The 27,480-nt window shown below is 31.5% G+C and overlaps 1 protein-coding gene across 1 annotated transcript in view; it reads left to right on the forward strand.

The window, feature by feature from the left end:
- Positions 1-5,123: 5,123 nt before the first annotated feature.
- The window catches only part of LOC131855533 (uncharacterized), a 35,639-nt gene continuing 13,282 nt past the window's right edge, over positions 5,124-27,480 (forward strand). The window contains exons 1-4 of the mRNA XM_059206808.1: positions 5,124-5,212; positions 17,494-17,621; positions 19,111-19,291; positions 23,405-23,610. Of these exons, the coding sequence (XP_059062791.1) occupies positions 5,129-5,212; positions 17,494-17,621; positions 19,111-19,291; positions 23,405-23,610 (599 nt within the window). The 5' untranslated portion in view covers positions 5,124-5,128. The remainder of the gene's footprint in view (positions 5,213-17,493; positions 17,622-19,110; positions 19,292-23,404; positions 23,611-27,480) is intronic.

The following is a 27,480-nucleotide window of genomic DNA, read 5'->3' on the forward strand; positions in this document are numbered from 1 at the left end:
TGAAAATGAGTCCAAGTAACGTCGATGTACAAAGATTAAAAGTAACTTTAGAATAAAAAATATTGTAAAGGAATCAACAACATATTATGTCGTTAATTTGTCTATAATCATTACATAGTTTAAAATAAATGTCCGTCCCTATGTATACTTAAATCTTTGACTACGCAACGGATTTCGAAGCAGTTGTTTTAATAGATAGAATGATTCAAGAGGAAGGTTTATATATATAATACATGTACACCCGAAACTGACTTAATTAGAAGCGGACTTATTATTTGATTATATTATCACTCATAATTTTATAAGAATTGTCGTCATGATAGGTTGTGTCGAGAATAAACCTTTGTTTGTCATTACGTCATTTTGTCTCTAAATAATCAATACAAGATAATAAGAAAGAATCATATGAACTTACAGTACCCGAGTGTAACCGGAGTATCAATTAGTTCTGGTTTAATACAAATTATGAATAATAAAACTTTCACGTTATAACTACTGAATGATGAAACTTTACAGTAATATAGCTTATACATCAGAATACATAGGCGATAATTTAAATATTCTTTATTGCACTTAAATACATTTATAAGTAAATTAATTACAGCTAATGTTAACAAAGGAGGACTTATCTCTAAAAGAGATCTCTTCCAGTCAACCCAATAGAGCGTGGCATAGGAAGTGTTGAGTGGGTTAAAATGTGCAAATTATATTTTTTATTTAAAGAGGTATTATTTAAATAGGACGGTATATAATAATAAATCTCAAGTAAGTGTGTTGCAGACCTAGTTACATGGGTCACCTAGTACTATTAATGTGAAAGTTTGTGAGTATGGATGTTTGAATGGATTTTTGTTACTATTTCACGCAAACACTAGAAACAAAAATTTGATAAACATTTACAGTAATATAACATAAGATATCGGTTATATTTAAAAAAGATATTACGTAAATGGACGAAACATAATTTTATAAATGGCATTTGTGATGCAGACAACGTTACGCAGTTCAACTTGTTCTGCAGAAAATGCGTGGATTGTACATTAATATCACTTACCTACTCTACTTTAGCAGATTTCGTAACTCAATACTATTTTAATTTCTGCTACCATGGGGAGAAACGGGGGTGTTCTCCCCTTTTGTGCAGTGAATGAGTTTGAAATGAACTCGACTTGAGAGTCGTGTAGCGTAATTCAGCATGTTGCAAGCAGTAACAGACTACCTAGTCAGTGTTTAACAGTCGAAATATTAAATAAGTTGTAACTTTATTATAGTTCAGCTTGAAGCTCTAAGTCTTGATGAGTATGCATAAATTTACATATTAAATTATACCTTTGCTCGAAACATGTTATGTTTTATTATGGAAGATTGTGAAATCACGGATTAATTTATTTAATTTAATATTAAAATTTTAATCTGTTATTTCACACAGGATTCTTTTTAATAGATGATAATGGAATTGACACCAGTGGAAGATAAGCATTATGATGTGAACAGGTCGTTTCGCCTCGGCCTCGGTGGTCCAGGTTTAGCATACCACCTTACTTCCGATAGTCGCGGGTTCGAATCCTCGCACTGCACAAACATTTGTATTCGTGAGTATGATTGTTTTCATTGATCTGGGTATTTTCAATGTATAATATGTATGTATTTACGAAAAAAGATACACCTATGTATCAGTTGTAGAACCCATAACACAAGCTGTAGCTAGCTTAACTTGGGTTAGATTGAGTTGTGTGAATTGTCCTGAAATAATTATTATAGTTAATTCCACGAATTCACAAAAAAATGCTGAAATTAACAGCGATGGATTCCAGTGTGGACCATTTGCTATTAAATCATACATTAAAATCATAGTAAAAATGATGTAGTTTAAAATAAATATATTTTAAGATACGGATAATGTTCAAAATAAAATAGCATCTTTCAAAAAATATGTCAACCAATAAATACTCTTTCTGCACTGTAAACATTGTTAGTCCTTTTTTTTTATTATAAATCTTTTTGTAAATGTTGTACTAAAATTAATTCATAAATTATCTGGAAAAGCACGTCGTTTAATTGTCTCGTCCAGTCATGATCGTGAATAGTCGTGATGAATATGCGGAAACGCTATTTGACATTGCAATATGCTCTAGGGAACTTTATCGTGGAATATTTATCATTGTACTCTATTTTTAATAGGTGATAACGAAATGCTGCGATGCAATGCTCTCGATTGACGGCCTCGGTGGTCTAGCGGTTTAGCACACCGCTTTACTTTAGATGGTCATGGGTTCGATTACTCGCATGTTGCAACATTTGTATTCATGAGTATGGTTGTTGATGTCGATCTGGGTGTTTTCGATGTATATATGTATATATTCACAAAAAAAATCTAAGTGTTTATGTCAGTTGTCTAGTACCCATAACACAAGCTCTGCTTAGCTAGGATTTAGACGCTTTTTAGATTTTTTTTATATATATATATATAAATAAATATAAATTATACAATATAAATCTTACAAGCACATAACAATGGTCATTCATAATTACTCATACACAGTGACTAAGAATCGGGTTCAAGTGCAGTAAAATAGTTAAACACAATTAATAATAATTATATTATATAATTGCCGTTATAATTAATGTCTAGCTAATGTTTTTTAAGATAACATTCTGTTGCCTAAAACTTGATGAACAAGGTACTGTTAATCTGGTCTCTAGTTTTATTAACCTGACATACATATTATGCGTCAATAATATATTAGCAAATAATGCAGTCGTCACAGGACTGATATTTAGATTTTTTTGTTATAATATTTACGGATTGTTTATAGAATATATTTTTTATATTTGACCATTATACTGTTACTAACTATTGAAATACACCAACAATCATAAGCGTTATTTATGAATAGTAATAAAATTGTGGTGCATCTGCATGCGCTAACTATATAGGGATGAATATAAATATATGTTATTCATACCTATGGAGATCATACCATGATATATTTAATACCTACAGGACACTGACATAATACATATCTCCTCTTTCTCAGATAGATAGATAAAGAAAATATAAGAAGATAGACAGATAAAGAGGTATCAGTGATGAGTTAGTATGAATCCAGAAACGTTATTGACCACATTATCATGGTTCAAATCGGAAGAACCTAAGCACATATGAGGCGGGAAGGGGATTATCAGTAGTGATCACATTGCTAGCAAAATACACTATTAGGTCCATCATCCACTTGGAAACCACCATGGTGCGTTCTTAGCGAATTCTCCCCGATGTATGGATTAACAGACCTGACTTTATGCTCATCGTTACGTTAGCGCAGGCATCTCACATAGTCCATAACGGTCATCGACCAATTTCAGATACATGGATCGTAACCATAGTTACTATAATTCAAATATGAAGTACATAAGGTTTATTTGTTTTATAGCACAAGTAATGGCACGGAATTTAAATTCGCATTGTTCTACTCTGATGTCCTGAATGCAATATATTTAGCACTTTTTAGGCATATTTTTAGGCATCCTACATCCATAACCGTTATGGACCAATTTCAGATACATCGACCGTATCCATTGTTACTATAATTCACTTTACAAGTACACAAGTACATAAGTACTTTATTATGTTTTTATGTACAACATGGCTTTTGCATTTAAGCAATGACGTATATAGGTGGAATCCTTTTTATAGCCCGTAATCATAACAATAATTTTATGGACTTAATAACAAAACAAACAAAGATAATAATAAAAGATAGAGTATCGCTGAAATCTGCATTGATAGTACTAACTTTTTCATTTTTATCTATAATTTTTTTTAGTTACTCCAAAACTTTTGTTAAATATAAGTATTTTTGATATCTCAATTGTTTCAGTATTTTCAACTATCTAATCTTAAGACATATGATACAAACCTTAATATTTTTCTTAAACGAGTAGAATTAGACATACCTATCTACTCAGACGATTAAAAGGATTAACATATCGATGCATAAAACATAGCACCTTTTTATTAAAAGAAAGAAATAAAAATCTGATGAGTTACGAATAATGCAAATTATTTTATTGACTACTTTAATGTTGTAAGAAGCTTAGAATATAAGACTATCTAGAATATTAATTATATATGCAGTACATGCACTTAGTAAATAAATACATTGCCGTTATGAGAACGAACAATAAATAAAATTTTAGCATCAATAAGTATCAATAAACATTGTGTATTCTAACAAAATACTTACACAGACTGTACACAGACTTTTTGATCTATGTAACGAGCCTGCTTACAAATTCCAAATTTAAAAATAATATTGGAAATGTATTTTTTTTTCTATTTGCGACTGGCAAAAGTAGATAGATCGTACTGCCTTATTTTCGGTACAGTATTGGAATTGTTTTGAAAAATGGCAGATAATAAAAAAATGCGACATTTCATTTATGAAGGTTCTTAATCTAGTTTATAACAACCTTTTTCTGCGTAAGAAGGATTAGTATACTGCCTTATTGCTCTTTAAAACTTTATTGTACGGATTTATAGTGATTTAGATTATATACATGACAATGACACTGTAGTGTTTTTATTAATCTACTACGCCATAGAGAACTAAAATATTGGATATACCTAATATCAATGTTTATTCACTTGAAGAAGGTATGTCTCAATATAAGTATATTTGATGGTGAATCGTGTGCGTATAGATTTTTTTGGGAAACTGTTCATAGAAATGTAACGTATAAAATTAAGCCAAGGTCTATGTTAAAATAGATTATATCGATTCCCTAATGTCATATTAAATAAGTCAGGTGACTTATTTAATAGGTATATAACTAGAGAATTAATGTCTATGAAATTTAATATTTCAAGCTGTATATCAAAATATCTACCAAGTAATTGAAACTAGAGCACGCTCAGGCTAAATGAAAGGGATAACAGCGCGGGGGCGCGTTAGTAACTCTGTGCACACAGCTTTTATATAAAATGAAGCGCGCTATTTCGCAACCATTCGAACTTGGAATCTCGCTGCGATCCCATCGAGGAACGCAGGAGAGCCATTTGCAAACTATACGAATTTTGCGCGCGAAAAGTGACAGATCTTATTTTTTTTAATTCGAACTTTTATTTAACATGGCTGTCACTAGTGCCAGGAATGTGGTGAATTTGAAGGAGCAACATTTCGAACATGAAAATGCAAGGATTGATAAGTACACGGTATGTTTTTTATAATTATTAAAATTAAAATATATCCTAGTCTTATGAAAAACCATAATTTAGTTTTGTGTATCAAATCTACTGTTTTTTTTTATTTTCTAATCTTTATCGATATCACGACGAAATTATTTTTATTAAAGCCATTGTGGCTACGGACGATTTATTAGGATCTCTTTAAACTAAAATTAGAAACTATTGAACAGATAAAAAAATAATACTAAAATAAGGCTAAATCAAATTGTGATCTTAAAGTGTAACTCCACTCATGTCTGCCTTGGTGCCACTGTTAGGCAAATTGTAACATCTCGGCAAGAGGCACTCGGAGCTGTACAAAAGTGAAAATTAAAGAAATATAATAATATTAAAGTAAATTAAAAAAGGGCACGAACGTATATGTCTGTGGAAAAAAAAATCTGTAACTCCAAATAAATCCTTAGCTAATTCTTAATTATAATCTTACGTAATAAATTATGAAATATGAAGAAACCGCTATTGAAAGTTTGGTACTCATAATTGCAAGTTATAATATTATAATAGAAAACAATATTGTTGTTCATCTGACAAAAATTAAATTAATTACAATGGTTTGTCGTCATTAATATAAAAACAATCAATTAATTACAAATTATCTAGTTGTTAGCAAATCAACTTTTTCTGCAAAATCTTGGATTTCTTATTAAACCCATTTCACAGTATTTTTCGGTTATAAAATATGGTCTATGTCTGTCATGACTCAATCTATCTTTAAGTCGATTTTTTTCTATATCTCTTGAATTAACTCTTTTTCAAGATAAGAGATTATCTTGAAAAAAGGTAGGTAATTAAAAAATAGAGATTACACAGAATTATAAATCCTAGATATCCTTACCAACGACAAATGAAAAGGACCACTGGTCCACTGGTAAGGATCTCTAGGATTTATAATTCTGTGTAATCTCTATTTTTTAATTCCTCTGTATGTCTGTTAAATAAAAGTGGTTGTGAAGAAAGTGGAATTTACAGAAATATAGATATATAGATATACCATACTTTAGACAATTTAATCTGACGCCCAAAAATAATTCTATAATATTTAAAGTCGAATTTGTTAATTTTAGTATGTGAGTTTGTTTATTTATTGGCTTGTTATCATATTTCAGCGCTTTATCGGAACAATCATTCGCAATTAAATTTGGTATATAGGCAATATTTGTGATTGAAATATACTGCATTTTACAGCCATCGATCACATTACAGTCACATGACAATATTGTTGTTCATCTGACAAAAATATTGTTTTCTATTATAATATTATTGGCTTTTGGCGGGAAACATCATCGAACGTCCATGTTAACATGCCAGCCTTATTTTCGTGGAACGATCCTAATCAAATTAATTATATTAAATTGAAATTATATTAAACTAATAATAAATTGTCCAATACTGATACAATTTTGATGATTATTTTGCAATCAGCTCCAATTATTTATTCTCACGATGTTTTTAGATTAGTTTGTTATTTTTTAAAACAAATTATTAATCTTTATATCTACCTCTATGTGTTCTATCAACGCAACAAATTGCTTGCTATAGTTGAAATTACATGGATATTTAAACAATCATATACCTTGTAAAAAAGATACATTTTTATGTAATTGGAACACCGAACCAGCTGACGGTCCATTATTATACAATACAATTCTGAAGGACTAAGGAAATGTGATGCTTCCGTATCCTATAATTGGCTCATCCCTCTAGCCTAACCTAAGCACATCTTACCAAGCAGGCTGCTTACCCCCACCGATCGATGACCCGTCCACCGTCGTATTCAAACGGGGATTGAAATTACTACGGACCTTGTCGAGATTTGAACCCCTAGCGGTGCCCTCAGACTAAAGCTATATCCGTCTGACGGGAGTTCATCTGTCCATAAGCCCTTTTGCAGGTTTGGAGTGCCATCTGCATTCGCCCCCTATCGTCTGATGAAACTGTAAAGGCCAGCTGTGGCCATCAGCATTAGTGTAGTTCGTAAAAAAGCTGCTTATTTGAACCTTGTGCCCTCCATGACAGAACATGTCTACATTTTTAGTGTACTAAGTGTTCATGAGTAATATTAATAGGGCTGTCAAGTCCTTTGCCTTAGTAATAATAAAAAAAATATTTAAAGCAGCAATTAAGCGAAGACAATGGAGATATCGATCATTAGAGCAATTCACCGGTTGTCAATTTATGTATGATTAATATTACAGAACACGTACAAAAACAAACTTGAATGATTGTTTGAGGCCATCAATTAGTGTTATGTTAACAGGTGTTACATAGCAAGTGGAGTAGCTATATTGATATATGTTATAGGAATATGTGACATATGCAAAACGAATATAATACTGGGTTAACACATTGTTTTATATAATACTTTAAAAAAAAATCTTAAAATAAATTTATTAAACTTTGTATACAATTGATCTTTTGTCGAGTATATCCCGCTGACTTTCACGAAGCCACGAATAAAAGCTATTAGTTAATAAACTTCTTCATTATAATTATATTTCGGACTGATTCTACGAGATAGAAGCACCGTCATCAAATTAATTTATATTAATTAAGTACCGGCGGTCGGACCGCTCCCTGGTACGTTGGATGCAATATTACAGCGCAATATTAGCATCTCATGCATCATCTTCATTATGGACTTAACACAAGTTCATAATGAAGCCTACAATTGACAATGCCTCTAACTATCCTATCTGAGATAACAATCGTAGAGATAAATTATTATTGTTAAAAATATAGTTAGACCAGTTATAAAAATAAACAATGATAAAAGTGGTCACAGCTGATTAGATTCTGTGGGTGATGTCTGTCATGTGACTGTAAAGTGATCGATGGCTGTAAAATGCAGTATATTTCAATCACAAATATTGCCTATATACCAAATTTAATTGCGAATGATTGTTCCGATAAAGCGCTGAAATATGATAACAAGCCAATAAATAAACAAACTCACATACTAAAATTAACAAATTCGACTTTAAATATTATAGAATTATTTTTGGGCGTCAGATTAAATTGTCTAAAGTATGGTATATCTATATATCTATATTTCTGTAAATTCCACTTTCTTCACAACCACTTTTATTTAACAGACTATACAGACATACAGAGGAATTAAAAAATAGAGATTACACAGAATTATAAATCCTAGAGATCCTTACCAGTGGACCAGTGGTCCTTTTCATTTGTCGTTGGTAAGGATATCTAGGATTTATAATTCTGTGTAATCTCTATTTTTTAATTACCTACCTTTTTTCAAGATAATCTCTTATCTTGAAAAAGAGTTAATTCAAGAGATATAGAAAAAAATCGACTTAAAGATAGATTGAGTCATGACAGACATAGACCATATTTTATAACCGAAAAATACTGTGAAATGGGTTTAATAAGAAATCCAAGATTTTGCAGAAAAAGTTGATGTGCTAACAACTAGATAATTTGTAATTAATTGATTGTTTTTATACTAATGACGACAAACCATTGTAATTAAGGACATTTTAACCCGTTATATACATGACTAATGTACAAGTTATGTTTCATAAAATCCCAAACAATGCACATTCAATCCGGTAACGGAATCTATAATATCAAGGTACCTAACTAACAAGTTACTTGTCATAAGGTCCTGATAAAGTCCTTGGTATAAGGATGTAGGATTTATAGTTCCGTTTGCAAATGCAATAGTGTTTCCGTGCCACGATTTTGCACTTCTCAACCTATCTACCACAGATAAAACAAAAACTCATTAGGCTCTATCCTAGCTGATATTATAATTGTGTCAATTAGTTTGTCTAAATCTTTGATTGGATGACCCGAAGACGGTTACTAGCTACTTTTCTTCCAAAATCTAATAGAAATGAGGGGATAACAGATTATGTATAAGTCATCTGCTACCCATAACACTAACTCTACTTAGCTGGTGAGTAGATGGCACTATGTGAATTTTCCAAGGTTAAAAAAACTATACTGTTTTTTAAATGAATTTAGGTACCAAAAAAATTTAAAATACCGCATATAATTATTTACATATTTTATTATATGTAAATTGTGTTAACAAATTTTTATATAGGTCTAGTTGTCTCATTTAAATAAATTAAAATACTAATCAATCAAAATCAAACTAACTACAGCCGACTACGAAAGTAAATCGTTTAAAAAGGCAACAAAGTTCTTATCTAACAACTAGTTATGAAACAATGAAGAAAACTCCCGTTTGTTAACCGGTTGTGGAATTCAAGTACAAATCTGAATACCATATAAAAAAAATCCTTCGAAAAAAAAAATTAAACACTCATATAAAATATGTTTCAGTACCACCAATACTAATTAGATAGGCAGTCAATTATAGCAAGGTCATTATAGCGAAAGGCGATCATCGAACTCAAAACCTTGATATTGAACGTGAGCGAGGTCCTCTCACTGAGTAGTGGGAATTATGCGCGTATCGGTATTATACTCATACTATACGTTAACTGGTTGGATTAAAAAAAACTCTCTACTATATAAGTAGAGCGTACGTCATTACCTTGCCTTTGTCCCTTTATTTACAATTGAAAAGGATGTACTATCCTTTTCATATACTGAGCCCTATCCTACTACATATCCCCTTTTTTTATTTTTTTTTGATAATAATAATGGAATGGTGAAAGGTCAGGTTAGTTAACTTATTAAATTATCCAGGAAATAAATAACCAGATGACTACGAACAGGGATGAATGGAAGAGAAAAACATATTACGCTGACCTCAAATAAATAGGATAAGGAAGAAGCAAATGATAATATCTAGGATTTTTAAAGATGTTTTTCAGGGGAACCGCATGCAGGTCAACTTGACATGGTACATTGCTAGCAATGGGATTATTAGTCCACCTATCCCTATTGATGTTTATAATTTTCACACTCACGCTCTACTTATATTCATGGATTTACATTAAATAATAATAATACAAAACATGGTCTTAATTCTTCCGCAGATAGATAAGAGAAAGACGTTTTTTTAATTATTCCATGACATGCCCATACCAGGACAATCTACTAGTTTTGTAACACTGTAACTTTTAACCTTTTTATAATTTTGAAAAAACCCATTACAAACAGATATTCTTATGAATAAAAATCTAGAAATGCAGTATACTAGGTTATAAGTGAGGTAGTGAATTATTAGGTAATAGGTATGTTCCTGAAACCAGGCGAGGTCAGATAAAGCTTCGATAATGCAGTTGAATATTTAAGTAAAGAATATGAAACTGTCAATTTGAGATAATTACCTTTCAAAGTCAGAGGTCAAAGGTCTGAGATCAACGATCTTAACTCCAACAAAGATGTAAGTGACATCTCATTTAGAACATTCCCTTTAATCACCTCGTTTCGCTGTCGCAAGATAAAATGAGTAAGAAAATCTTGATGAAAACCTTTAGAATAAGTAGAAGCGCTTACTTTGAGATGTGTAATATTATCTTATCTGGGATTTGAAATGTTACAGATTTTAGAAATCAATTAATGAAACAATGGTATCTTTCTTTGACTTAATTGACTCGTTAGGTACAAAATTTTTATTATTTACCGAATTTATACATCTATACCATATTTTAAATAACTAGTAGAACATTTATACATATTATAAACGGTAAAATTGCACCGCCTTATTATCTCTGATCAACTCGACGGTTGACTGGTAGAGAATGCCATCAGGCATTAAGTCCGCCATGTATACATTTTTGTGTGCAGAATAATAAATAAATAAAATTAGACATAAATGTAAACTTTTTGTGCATGTTTACTTATGTTGTTGTTAAACTTAATACCAACAAAGAATTCGATTGCTAATTAATTTACATAAATTTTTCATTCACAAGTATGACTGAAGGCTCTCTGCTGAACCAAATTTAGGAAGCCCTCTCAATAACTCGACCCACCCCGCCGACATGATACCAACGCAGTCGACTTTACACAAAGTGTACCTCGGTAAAATAATACGTTATAAGATATCGAACTGGTAAATAACTCTATCGATGATAAATACTTCCTAGCAATAAATACCGACCCTTACATGGATATTTGAGACAATGTTTTAGTATTTTATTTCCTGAATCCTTGCTCTATTGAATGTCAATAGTTATAGTTACTCTAGATATAATAATTGTCGAGCCTGTGATTAATGAATAGTTAACTTAGAACAAATGCCCAATTATAACTATAAAGGCTGTAACCGTACGGTATAACAATCCGTAATTGAGCGATTTATAATAATAACTAGCTACTTGCACCGGCTTCGCTCGGTTGTACATGTATTATATACATTAACCTTCCTCCTGAATCACTCTATCTATTAAAAAATCCGCTTCAAAATCCGTTAAGTAGTTTTAAAGATTTAAGCATACATAGGGACGGACAGTCAGCGACAGCGACTTTGTTTTATACTATGTAATGATAAACTAGAAAAACCTGAAACAATGTTCAACTTGATCTGAAATTGGTAGAGCAGATAACGTTTCTTTGCAAGTCGTCTCGGCTTAAACTATAAACGAACTGGTTGATTTGATTTAACATCTGTGTCTTTTATATCCATATTCATATTATAAATTCAAAATTTTGTCTGTCTGTCTGTTTGTTATCTTATCATGAAGACTTACTATGGCGGCCTCGGTTTAGCGGGTTAACACACCGCCTTACTTCCGATGGTCGCTGGTTCGATTTCTCGCACGGCACAGACATTTGTATTCATGAGTATGATTTTTGTATCAGTCTGGGTGTTTTCTATTTATAATATGAATGTATTTATGTAAAAAATCTATGTGTCAGTTATCTAGTATTCATAACACAAGCTTTAGCCAGCTTAACTTGGGTCTATATGGCGCTGTGTGAATGGTCCTGAGATTATTATTATCACGGCAAATGAAATAGTTATGAAAATAGATTGTATCATGAAAGTGGGTTTGCTAGGCTAAGTTTGTTTTTGCAAAAAAAAAGTATTTTACCTATAAAACTTTTTAATCCTTTTTCTGTGATATACGAATTACTAACCTTACTTAAACAATATTTGGGTAAAACCAGTTTGTTTTTATTGCGTAAGCTTTTATTAGAGCAATCGCTAACTTATTATTTTAGCATTATCATTACAAAACAGAGTGTTTTTTTGTAGGTCCTTTTTAGGTAACCCTTATTTTAGGTAATCTTTACTTTCTTTCCAGAGATATTTCATTCCTTTATTATCTGTTTTTTTTATGCACGTTACTATTGTAATATTATAAACTCGACTACTTACTTACTCTTTCACTCAAAAACTACTGAACGGATTTTACAGTAATATAGCTTATACATCAAATTAACACATAGGCTATAATTTAAATAGATATTATGTAAATTGGAAAAATATATATGTCAAGTAAGTGTGATTCAGATGAAATTGCGCCTGACAACTAGTGTACCATAAAGATATCTTATTTGATCCAGATGTACTATACACAGGCACGTGGATAATTGTAATAATTTCCATATTTTATGAGTAGTATGACCATATATGAGTATACATTTATTCTTAGAATAGCTACGGACTAATTTATAAGTGTAGGTAATTAGATAATATAGTTCAACTATATTCAGCGGTTTGTTTATGAGTAATCGATAACAATTACCCAATAGTTCCATAGTATATTCATAATTTTGATATTAATTTATGCGAAAGTAAATTTGTTATTTAACTTACAAAGAGTTTGGTTTTCTTTATAATTTAAAAAAATATACTTATAAGTAGACACAAGAAACATATAGACGAGAAGAAAAGTCTAATACATTATAGCTAAGAACCAACTGAATCACATTAGCTTACAAACAAAAAACTGCATTGAATTCGGCCCTTGCACTTGGAGGTACAGTTCCACAGACAAACAAATCGGTCTGTCTTTTTTTATTATTATGTTTAAAACACTCCTCATTTAAAAATATGCATAAAGATATTTTACCCGCACAACAATCCAAACCAGAGAGGCTAAATGCAGAAATAGAGTCCAAAATACGTTAATTTCCTAAAATTAGTTCGGTTGTGCTATTATTTTAATAATGTAATTAGATGCAAAATCAGCACGATTGTCCTTGTACTAATATTGTTTAAGAGCAAATGCTCTATGACATAGAGCATATCTAAATATGAAGACCTCGGTGGTCTAGCGGTCATGCACACCGCTTTACGACCGATAGTCGCGGGTTCGATTTCTCGCACGGCACAAACATTTGTGTGTTGTGTTTTCTATGTATAATATGTATGTATTTACAAAAAAAATCTATGTATATGTATAGTACCCATAACACAAGCTTTAGCACAGCCTAACCACAAGGTCTAGATGGCGCTGTGTGAATTATCCTGAGATTATTATTATTATTATTAAATGCATAATTCCATAATATGAGCAAATACATATTTATGTAAATCTCGTATATAGTACAGTACATAAATTCGATTAAGCGATAACCATTTGACGTGAGTACGATAATTTTATGCTATTATCGTTCATTCCTAACGCATAAACCGTACTTACCTATTGTTAAACTATTTATACTTATAACCTGTTTACGTTAATTATTTATGTTTATTGTTAATTTAAACAATTAGTATCAGGACATAAATGGAAGATGATAATATATTGATATAGTGAGTTCAAGGACAGTTTTGTTGAAAATTCACACGGAATTATAACTATAATGATTTTCAGAAGGGTCTGTTCTGAAAATCGTTGGGCATAATTCAGCGAAGTTATGTGGAAGTTGACTAGACATTTTTAGAAATAATACAGTGGTATCCATTAGTGTTAGACCATTGTTATTTGTCCTCATTACTAAACTAATAATCTCTTCTCCCTTATGAGTTAATTATAAATGTTCTAAATTAAGTTAAATAAAGAATTATCTGGACACCTGTAAATAATGATAGAATGAGATTAAACTCAGGTCATGTTAAGTAGCCTGGAATTAAGCATTATTGTTTCCAGGGAATCAACTTGAGGAACGATAGCATACTCGTTTTGCTAGTAATGAAATTATTAATAAGTAATAACGCTCTTCCGCTCTCAAGAACTAGAGTAACTGTTATAGTCTGTAAATTGAAGTATCAATCCTCGTTACTCGGGGAAGTAATAGACAGAAGCTCTTATTCTTTTCAAATGAGCTTGTACAGGATTACAGAAATACAGATTCATTTTTAAGTTGACTTAGAGAGAATATCTGATGAGGAATAAAAGTTTTCGTCGACCCCGTATAAGCAAACGCAGTGATAAATTCATCTCATAATGGGACTTCATATACAATCCGCTCAAAATATAGTCTATGTTATATTTCATCCTAAATATTTATGGTCCTAAATATATTTATTTATTTAATAAATAAATATAATAAATATTACATGAACACAAGACGTGAATGTCATATATCATGAAATTTTCAAACCAATGTTAAACCTAAATATGGCACCTCAAAGACAAAATAATGACAACATATTTATTTTTATATATTTTACATATAAACGTGTAAAATATTTCATATAATAAAAATGTCGCAGATCGGTTTCTAATCGAAGATATATCAGAAAGATTATAATTAGGGGCTTTATCAATATAATAGAAACCAATACATTGATTTTCTGTTACATTTTTTATCTGTGCATTTTTACTAATATCAGGTACTGCTTAAGCAATTTAGGTGCGGTTATCACTATTGTATTGGAGTAAGCTTCACTTTGATGTTTATTTTAGTCTACTCGGTATAACAATAAAAAAGAACACAGAATCAGCTAATGCAATAATAAAATCTTATTATCTATCTAATAGAATCTTATATTCCTGGCTAATAAATAATTAAATAAACAAACAATTACTTATTGAATGGTATTTAAATGACGTAGTTATGTTCAAGTATCAGTATTTATGGCTATTAAATACAATAAAACACTATAATCGTGACTGTACGTTCAATATTATTAAAATTAGCCAATAATAACAATACTACAGATATTTGCAATATTGATTTGATTTCAACATTATAACTGAAAATAGGTATAGTTTTTTTTCATATACACATTATACTAGCTACTAGAAGCAGTTTTGCCAGGATGCTATTATTATAGCATTGTTTTCTAAATTAACATATAGTCTTAAATTTTAATAGAATAAAAGACAGAGTAGGGGGTTGTTAGTATTGGGTACTGGTGACCCCATTTGCTAGCGATGAGGCGGAGTTAGACCTGACATGGTATGTCAGGTCCACCACCACACGACACCGTGGTTAATATCTGGTCAAACAAGAAAATTAAATATTTCCTTTTTTTTTCAATATTAATAGCATTAATTCTCACAAAATTTCGGGGATTAAATATATTACAAAAATACTCTGAAAGTCGTGTTATTTCGAAAGAAAATAAAAATACTAGGCACCTATTAGTTTAATTTTAGTTGTTTGTGTAAGTCAGATTCAAACTGCAAACAATACCTATGGTTTATGCCAAATTACGTCATAAATTGTGTGTAGCGCTGTTAAGCGGTGGATTTTTGAAAGATATGGTTTTACATATCGAGTTTAATGCATTGAAAGGATTAGACAAAGCTTTGAGACAATTTCCACTAGTTAACTTCAAGGTAACAGAACAGAACTGGATCTAAATGGCATGCAAAATGACTACAGACAAACCTACAATAGCTGTACAAGACTAATGTGCCTATAGTAATACCTACTTAACACGCATTTAAAATACTACTTTGAATTATTACTTCTCATTTCTGCGATTCCGTAGAATAATAATATGTTTTTTGTAATTGAAATTATAGATATACAAACTGATGTCCCACCTGATGGAAAATGGGAACTGTCCCCCATAATACATGAACAGCACTACAGACAACCCGTTAATATATAGAAATAGAAATAATATTTATTCAAATAAACTTAATATAAGCACTTCTGAATAGTCAAATTTTTTTATTCTACCACTCATTTGCAACGCAGACTCATCACAAGAAGAATAAGGAAGAATTTTGCGTATTGTTCTTTTAGATAAATGTAAATATGATGAAAGTGATATGCGATGTCAAGTGGAGGACTAAGATGCCCTTATCCCATAAATTCGCCAATTTTGTAACGTGTGTTTTGGTTGAATGGTATTCCTCTATTCCTCATATAACCATTCAACTAAAACATACATTACAAATCAAGCTGTTTGACGGCTGAACTCGTGGAACTGTCCTCAGTTCACGTAGACGAATTTACAAAAGAAGAAAAATCTAGTCTATCTTGTTAGAATATTAAGTATTTCTTTTGTCTCAAGGATTTCTACTTTTCAAAAGATCTTTAACAACTCATTAGTTTTGTTTGTTAACCAAACTCCGCAATTGATACCTCCTCCTTTTTTAAATCGGATCCGAAACCGCTGACAACGCACAAAATATTAAACAGAAAATTGACCTCAATAACCACATAACATAGAATTTGATATTCAATATCGCTGTAGTGACAAATAAAACAATTAACACACATTCTAGTCCACAAGTATCAAATAGCCCTTCAGCATCATGTTACAGGCGTGACGTGACAAAAAATTCAATTTTACTTTAATTGCGCAGTGACATCCGACTGTGAAGTAGACGCTGTTCTATATTACATTTGCACAAGTGAAAAGAAACATAAAAGACATATTCGCTCCGTCCATTGGGATATAACGACTTACAAAGTATTTCAGACGAAAGTGTAGAAGTTAGAGTACATACGAATAAGTGTTACAAGTGTGAGTTAATGCGATCGAGGAAACATCAGTTTTAAATCTATATTTTTAATTACAATCCATATTGTACTCATATAAATCTTTCTTAATATTCTATATTAATTTTACGAAATTTGTTGATATTTCCGCCAATGTTTTGTTTTATGTTTGCTAATATATCCCATTAATTCAGAATGTTGAGAAAAGAATATTATACCGATGGATTATGCGACGCTCGAACCCAGTGCTAATATTTATAAAACCGTCCAATATATTTCAAACCATGGAGTCAATATATATAAAAACATTTAATTAAATAATATACGTAGATAATTAAGTAATATTTTAATAGTAGATAATTTTAAGATATGTAGATAATTTTCGTTTTATATGAAACTTTCATTCCGGTATTATTTTCAGAATTCGAACTCAGCAATTTTATTAACTCGCTTAAATATCCTTCTTTGGGCTGATTAATATTTTGGTTAAAAATTAGTTATTTTTTCAGCTCGGTGACGAGCTACCGGCCCAGCTGGCGGAGCTGGGTCTACGTTCTCGGAAAATGACTCAGCCCACCTTCACTATCCGCAGAATTACTCTAGAAGACACCGATGCAGCTGTCCAGTTCCTCAGAAAGTAAGTTCATATCTTTTATTATTACCCACCCATAATAGGTTAGTTACTAGATGGGAAAATGCATAGCTTTTATGCATTCTCCATCTAGTAACTAACCTCCATATAATGAGTTAGAAATATGAGGTATCCTCTATTTCTATTCGAACTTATATTTATAAAGGGTTCTATAGGTAATAAGTATACTTTGTATGTTCTGTAAGGTCCATAGACATCATTAACATGTCATAAATACCCAAATCATTAGATGCGTTCATCCCCTGTCACATACAATTAAATTAAACTCTGCGGAATGTTAGCATCAAGTGTACGTGTCTGACTACCCTATTTGGTTTAAGAGTCGTATCGGTATATATATTTATTATACTGTCATTCAATTATTGATTATAATATTACTAGTGTTTTCAAATTTCATTCAAGTCTGTCTGGTAAGTACTTTTTGCATGAAAAAGTAAAAAACATTCCTCCATGTCTCAAGCCATATTCATAAACTTAGATAATATAAGAGTTCTTTATTAACTATATATTGCAAATATAGTATATTCTTTATTTGCAATTTACAGTAATGAATATGAATACTATAATAAAATAGATCTGTGTACATCCATCTAGGATCTATGCAATATTCATAATTGTTATAAATATAATGAAATATGTTTTCATATTTATTTATTTATATTAGTTTATCCTATTATTAAATTAATTAATATGAAAATCAATAACTGAGTGTCTACTGTCAGATATTTGTAAGATTATCTTTTCAATCTAACACTTAATTAAAATTTAGCATCGTTTATTTTAATTGCATTAAATTGCATGCAAATACTAATCAGATTGAACTCGGTAATATCGAATAATTATTATTTCAAATGTGTACAAATCTCAATATAATTAATTACAGAATTTGAGATAATTAAAACGTCAAATAATGTGTATATGTAAGTAAAATAGGCACTGATAGATCGCTTTATAACATCTGTATTACGTGCTATAAACTACTTACTTCCTATAAATACATATGAACACAGTTCTTTTTTTTATGTAATTGGAATGGCAAAAAGCTGATTATCCATCTGATGGTAAGTGGTAACTGTCGCCTATATACAAACTCAGAATCAAGGACAACACAAAACACAGGAGGTTACCATTCTTGATGACATACAACGTTATTTCACTATCATATCTTAACCCACAATCGATATACAATTTCGAAAACACCTGGTTGACGGTAAAAATATATTTATTAGTTTATCCGTACTAATATTATAGGATATAAACTATCTTTTTAATAAAAAAATACAAAGAAATAAAATATCAATATTATAAAACGTTGATATCAGTCGTCTTATCCCATCCAATGAAATGTTGTCTTATGCACAAAAATTGAGTTTATTTAGTTATTGTTCAATATTTTCGTAGTATAACGTTTAGTATAGATCCTTAATAAATAACATGAGTTGTTTAAATTAAGAATACAAATTTTTGTCACCAGTTTCTTCTTCCTCGACGAGCCTATGAATCGAGCAGTGAATTTGCTAGAAACACCAGAATCAAGATGTATAGAGTTAGAAGAGTATTCAAGTAGTTCCATCGTACAAGAATTGTCAGTTGCAGCGGTCGATGAGAAAGGTGAATTCATTGGTATTATCATCAACGGTCTTGTCAGGAGAGAGGTGAGATTATATATATTTTATACATACAGTACTCGCACATAAATTGTAAGTTTTGTATTTGTAAACAGTTTGGAATAAAGAAAACACTAAACTACAAGTGAGGCTTTCCACTGTACATTAGTGAAAACCGCACACAAATCGGTTGAGTCATTTGTGAGATTAGAGCGTATCACTGAAAGAATTTTATTGATTTTTGTATTGGACATAGACTACTAAAATAGATACCTAAATATATATACTTAGTAATAGTGGTTACTATTGCATACTTTTGTTGGTCGCGAAAATAAAACTGTAGAAGCAGATTTTTTTTTAAATTTTAAATTAGTAAATGTTTCTTGCGTAAGTGTTACATCAGTTAATTCTTAATTATTAATTTAGTATAGCGATTTGTGAAAGCATAAAAGATTTAAAAGTATGTACTAATTCTACGTAGATAAAGTTGCATATATCCGGCTCATTATTAATAAAGTCACATCACAATTCCTATATTATTGTCAGGTCGATAGCTTTATTTGTCGCCCTTATATGTATATAGATATTATACATATATAATAGGCAACTTCCGCGCAGGTGGTGACTTAATCTTGCAACCGCTCATACTGTAAATAATTCACATTGTTATATACAGTAGCAACTCAAGTAGTTGCATTATTTAACGTTAACCGCACATTGTATGATGGCACAATATCACTGATAATATAATGTTTATTCAAAAGTCTAAATTATTTTTCTTCGTTCTAAGAAAGGAAGTATTACACAAGATGAAAGATAGTAGGCAGATATTGAATACTATTGAAAATAGGCGAGGAAAAATTTTAGGGCACTTGACACCGCGCGGCGCGATGAATTTATTAAAATTAATAATAATTTTATAATTTTTTCCAATAATAATATTGAGGAAAAAGTAGAAGAATAGATAGGGAGGGGAAGACCAAGGCACAGCTATATCATGCAAATTAAAGACAAAATTGGAGTCGTGAAATTAACGTTTAAAGAGTATGATGGAAGGTCGTGGAAAGTGGCAACAGCTCCACCGAAACGAGCATCGCTCTTAAATTATGAATGAATGAATATTCATACACCGTTTATCAAAAACTTGATTACGTAACGTAATTGGCAATAATTCGGTTTTGTTATTATGTTATCGTCGGGTAGTTAGAGTTGCGAAGCATTCAAAGGTACAACTCGTCTGGTAAATCTGTAATATTCGAATGATTCATACACAATTGCGGATGGATGATTTTAATCGGTTTCAAATTAGAAGTCATCTACATTAGATAATAAAGTAGCAACTGTTTTTTTATACAACATAAATACAAACAATTCTAAATAATAAGATATAAATCGGCAGATTTATAAGAATTATGAGTTACAAGCTAAAATTGCTATGGTCGAATGGTACAAACATTTTCATGAGTATAATTGGATCTATCAGTCTGGTCGGTTTCTATATATATTATATATGTATTTCCAAAAAAATATCTATATATTTACAATTGTCTAATACCTACCCATAACACAAGCTCTACTTAGCTTGGGACTAAATGACGCTGTGTGAATTATCCTGAGACATTTGTTTTATTCACTACAATAAGATTCATATGAACGAAAATCAATAAAATACTATTTCTTATTATGAATTATTACCACTTGCTTTACATATACAAGTAGGTCTATGAAGGTATTTCTACAATACAATAAAGTCACGAAACATAATAAAGTCGTGTACATAGATGACAACGATATGGTACCGGATTATCTTGTAAAACTCACGTTTATTACTCAACATCATAAAAATATTTATGACCATGAAAATGCAAGCACGAAATTATAAATAATAATTTTAATTGTAATTACAATGTAGTTTTTCTTATTCGAACATATTATTTTTCGGAAAATGTCAAAATTGAGCAACCTAAAACCATCTTGATCATCTGGATGAATGATAGTCCTCCACAGTGTGGTGTTCTAGAAACTTTTTGCCACGCACAACCACATTGTAGTTTCCCTCTAGCAGTTGTATTTCTGAACCGATACGATAGTGAACTCGACAAGAAAAGAGCTTATTCGCATAGATCCCAAACCAACAAAAACGACTATACTCGTGAATACAAATGTTTCTACCGTGCGAGGAATAAAACCCTCGACCATCAGAAGCAAGGCGTTGTACTAAATCGCTAAACCACCGAGACTGTCAAACAATATATCAATTTACTTATTATTCCACGATGTCAAATTGACTTGAGCTTCATCCTGTTATTTTCCACTGATGCCCTGTCAGACTATACAGTTAGGTTTCAATTCGGCCATCGCTTACAAAAAACTATAGGTACCCAACTACTAATAACAAAATGAAGGACAATCAGAATTGCGTTCGATACGGTACGTATATAGTTTTTTGCATGAACTTCCACGCGGACTCTAATAATAGTTCATTTGTGAATGTCTATTAATAGCATGAACTCATGTTGATAGGCAGGTAGGTACCTTTAGTACACTTGTACATTAATTTATTTAACGTATCACATGAAGGAGTATGAGCTTAGAAGTAAAAACTGCTGCAGACCTACTTACTTTAATTTGAGAAGGCAATAAGTTCAACATCGCAATACCTTCTAGATGGAAATAATCAATTGAGGCTAAAATAAAGACGTGATCACGTCAAATTATTGACTACAGTACGAAATACATGTTTTTTTATTTAATCATAATAACAATACCTAAAATAACCTTTGATAATTCACACTACGCCATCTACTTCCAAACTAAGCAGAGCTCGTGTTATGGGTATTAGATAACGGATATAAGCCGAAAGAGAAGCCGGGGCGAGTAGCTAGTCGAATATAAAATAGACCAAACCCTAAAATAATGATAGGGACAATAACGGACTACTGTCCCTTAATCCAACATTTGTACACAATAGGTGCTACAGAGAGTCCCCTTTATCGGGACTGCTTTGAAGCCAAAGAAACAACAACTCACGGCATCCTGATTGTGTAGTAGTGGCCACACAACAAACACAAATCCTCGGGATGATGAGTTCGCTCTGTGAAGCCGGTTAAGACATCAGGAGACTGTGTCTTGTGGGAGAAGCTTGGCTGGCTACTTTAGTAGTCTCGGTTCTACACGTACTAACGGCCCAAATGAGAGGATGACTGCGGAAAATAGAGTCCAATTTACATTACATTAATTGCATAAGGCATCAAAGTTTTCAAATATAAAATACTCGTACATACTTATTGTACACACTGCCTAATGTTAATGTTTTGAAATGCGTAAACTTATAAAAAATGTACCTAAGTACCACTACGTTACATAGGTAATTAACAATATTTGTAGGTACATCAGTTAATCACATATCTCAAGGACAAAAAGGAAAGGGTCACGCTTAACTAGTCGATGTGCTCCAATGCTTCTTCCAATCGATCCGCTTCTTAGTATAGCAGTTAGACAGAAATAAGGAAAATTTCTCATCTACATTTCGTATAATCTATACCTACATATAAATAAAATTGGAGTGTCTGTTTCTAATATTGAAATAACCGTTTTCTACTACAAATTTATATCGGTCTGTCTGTCTATCTGTTTGTTCCGGCTAATCTCTGAAATGGCTGGACCGATTTTGATGAGACTTTCTTTGGCAGGTAGCTGATGTAATAAGGAGTAACTTAGGCTACTTTTATTTTAGAAAAATAAAGTTTAATTCCACGCGGACGTAGTCGCGGGAACGGCTAGTTAATTAATATAATGAATTAATTAATATAATTGTACTAGAGACAATTTCTAAAACTCTTTGTATACAATATATTATTAGTGTTCTACAAATATTTGACAATCTTGATGGATTTGTATATTGTGTTATGCCTAGGAACTTCCAATTAAACAATAAAACTATAAAATTATTACAGAAAAAAAATCAGCATAACTACCGCATTACTTACTGAAATAAAAAAATCATGTATTTGTATATTATGCATAATAAAATCATAATGAGTTTTTTCACAGACGTTTTCATAAAGTTTTTAGTACTGTATTGTTTTCTGTGAAATAATAATTTATTACTTAATTAATATAAATTACTTTAATAATTTAAGAATTCAATTTTTTTTTCAGGAAGTAGACTACACAGATAAATCTGAAGAATGTTCTAACCAGAAGTTCAGACGTATTCTTAAGGTGCTAGACCATCTGAATCGAGAGGCTAAGATCTTCGAGAAACTTCCAAAGTCGTGTGACAAGGTCCTTGAAATCAGAATTGCATCTACACACTCGGCGTGGCGCGGTAGAGGCCTGATGAGGGTACTCTGCGAAGAATCTGAGTATGTACTTTTTTATGTTTTTTATGTTACTGTACCTAATATGCAATTATTACTTCAATAGAAATATAATGTCATTAGAAAATAAAATAAACATAGATTTCGTCAAAGCAAGATTACTAGATGCAGAAATTAAGTACAAAACTAAAGAACAGGCAGATATACTTTCAGAACAAATCTTCTACTGCTATACATGTGGAAAAAGAGGTCATAAGTCATTTTAGTGTAAGAAAAATCAAAAAGAACAGTATAACAAAGATATGGACAAGGACGAGGTCGATCCTGGCACGGAGCAGGTCGTAATAATACTAATAGCGCCATCAAGTCCCAAGTTAACCAAAGCTTATATTATGAGTATTGAGATAACTGATAAATATACTAAGATAGTTTTTTTTATAAATCATAAATAATATACATAGAAAACCAATACAAACAATCATAACCATGTATACAAATATTTATATTGTACGAGGAATGGAACCCTTTTTTTTCGTACTACTCTAGTGCTGTTGGCCGCAGTTGCGGTCAAGCTGTAAAGACCAGCTGGTCTTTACAGCTTCACCGGACGTTAGGGGGCGAGTGCAGATGGCACTCCAAATCCGCGGAAGGACTTATGAAGCGACTGAAGGCTAACTCCTGCCTCCTGATACGACTTTAGTCTGAGGGCACCACTAGGGGGTTCGAACCTCGGCTCAGGCCGTCGTAATTTCGATCCCCGTTTGAATTGGACGGGGGATCGATCGGAGGGGGAATGGAACTCGCGAGCATTGGAAGGCAGTGTGCTGAACCGCTAAATCACCGAGGCCGTCAATTACATCATAGTCCTCTGGAATGACAACTCATGGTTATTGTTGTACAGGCATCACATGATATGTTGTTCAGTATAGGCAACGGTTACGTATATGGTATACGACCAACTCGTTCACCATTCAAAAAATTTAGAATATCTAAGATCCCATCAGCATACACATAGAGCCTTAGGAGTAAAATACGGTACAAACAAACGTCATATTCCTATGACTAGAACCAATTAAATCGCCAAAAAAAATGTAGATAACTTTTTTTTTTATAATTATCATGCAACGTAGAAGTAATTAATTAAAACCATACTAGTTTTACAACTTTATACAACACAATGTAAGATCAAGGCAATGCCTTCCTGACCTAGAGATCAACGTCCAACCTTAGCCGTGGCTCTTGAAAACATGTTTGTAAATAAAAATATTTAATTAACACTATTTAGTTCAGAAATCGAAATCATCAAGTATCAGATTTCCATAGTTTTTTTTGGAAATGTGTATTAAATCTTAAAAAAGAGCTTCAAATGTAGTAGTATAGCAACATGTAGCGAAATTTATGATCTTGAAGAAAGTATTACCACAGATAAAGAATATTACAGAGCGTTACTAAACACTCTCATTTGATTTGTAAACCATTTCACATAATAAATCTTTTTTCTATAACCATTCAAATATTGTACGGTGATTTTTTTTTAACAACTCTAAGCTATTCGCGGCAGTTTGTCTTAACAGCTTTACCGAGTAATAGGGAGCGAGTGCAGATTGCACTCCAAACCCGCAGAAGAACTTATGGTGCGACACTCCTGCCTGACGGATACAATTTTGTATCTATATTGTTTGTATATTTTATATAATATTGTTGTTTTAAACACAAGTGGTGTCGTCAGAGTACCTCTTGTGTTTAAAACATCTGTTCAGGCCGAGCTAATCGATTCGTTATATGTCTGTAACTATGGCATAAAGTCAATACTTTAGTATTCAAAGTCTAGCAAGAAGATCGCTACGGTTAGCGAACTCCTTGATAGACTACTTGGAATACTTTTTGTAAATACATATTGATGTATTTATAAAAATGTATTTAAGTTTTATATTTGTCCTTTAGTACCCCTAACACAAATTCTGCTTAGTTTGAGACTAGATATCGCTGTGTGGAATGCCTAAGGTTATTATTATCTATACATTTAAATAAAATTTAATCTGTTTGTAATATTGAAATAACCGTTTTTTACTACATGCATATGAATATAAATACGGTACATACACCAAACATATTTACAATTGTTCTGTGTTTGTTCCGGCTAATCTCTGAAATGGCTAAGTCCCGGGTACAGATTGTTATACATATAGATGTAAGTTGCCACTTTTCAACCGGTGGGCATTCAGCTTATTAGCAATTCCAATTACAACTAAATTTATTGACTTCAATTTATATCTAATATACAAATAGTATAAATATAATATACATAGTAATATATAGACGAACGCAGTGGACAGTAAAGGGTCGTAATTAATATAAATTGCATGTCCCACATCACGTGTAACAAGGGTTGGCAACTTTGTTTAAAGTGAAAATAGTATATATGTTTTTTTATATTATAAAAATGTATTACATTGAAAAAGTTTGGAAAATATAGTGTACATTTCTTTATTAATTTCAATTTACTTGTTTTTTTTTTGCTATAACTTTCAATAAAGTGAAAATAGTGGCTATGGTTTTTAAATCATAAAAAACTTTTGGGAGTTTTGAGAAAAATAGTACATAATTCATTTTTCATTATTTATTTTATTCCAATTGCGTATTTATTTTTCCTATTACTACAGTCAAAAGTTACTTGTTTATTTGAAAATTAATGTCGTTTTGAAGTTTATTTAGCGGCGCTGCGGATGTGTTGCAGCTTACAGTTAATATAAAAAAGCGTGTCAGTTGTATTATCTATGATAATATACTTCATTTACCTTTTTATATCGTACTATTATATTTTTAAATATCATACTAGCTGTGCCCGCGATTTATACGCATGGAATAATAATAAATAATAATACTTTATTTGTACAACCACAAGATCACAACATTAAAAAAGAATAAATGAAGAATGACTAATTTCCATAAACTTTGAATGTCATATTTATTATATCCTAAAAATAAGTTTCAAGCTTCTACCTATAGAAAAGACCATACTTTCATAGAATCTTACACTCTCCTCTCAATCTCCCTTCTCTACCCCTTTTTTCGCATTCTAAAGTAGCCTATGTCCTTTCTCACGGTAACCTATCTATGTACCAAATTCTAAATAAATCGGTCAGTAGTTTTGGCGTGACAGCGCGACAGGGAGACAGACAGACTGAGTTACTTTCGTATATCGTATTTATTAGTAAGAGTGGTGCAATTGGCTAGAATATAGTTTAACTTGGTTCTAGATGGCGCTATGTGAATTATCCTGAGATGGTGCTTGTGTTATGGGTACAAGACAACTGATACAAATCCATAGTTTTTTTTGTAAATATACACATATCATACATAGAAAACACCCAGACCGATACAAACAATCATACTCATAAATACAAATGTTTGTACCGTGCGAGGAATCGAACCCGCGATCATCGGTAGTAAGGCGGTGTGCTAAACCGCTAGACCACCGAGGCCGTCATATATATTATATTATAGTACTGATGGGAACCCTATGTATTACATAATACATGTGACGTCCTTCGAGCTTCTATTGCGCGGTGTGCCGTAACAAACAAATGCAGTTGCATAACGAATGCATCTTTATTAAGATTATTGTCATCTACTGTACTTGCATAATTTGCTATTATGCTTTATAAAGAAATTACGGCTTTCCGTTTATTGTATAGAATCTTATTGTGCGTTGACATATTTATACACCAATTGCAGTGTTGGGTATAAAATTTAAATTGAATTATACCTGCTCGTAAATTAATGATAATAGATAACCGGTGTTGTCTAAGGACATTGTTGCGGGTGAATAATAAGATGTTGCTGGTCGAGACGATGTATATTACTGATGATGATAAACTGACAATGTGTACATAGAAATAATGATCTTATATA

Source organism: Achroia grisella, unplaced genomic scaffold (genome assembly GCF_030625045.1).
Source record: "Achroia grisella isolate CSIRO2021 unplaced genomic scaffold, CSIRO_AGI_Agris_v1 utg146, whole genome shotgun sequence".
Lineage (NCBI taxonomy): Eukaryota > Metazoa > Arthropoda > Insecta > Lepidoptera > Pyralidae > Achroia > Achroia grisella.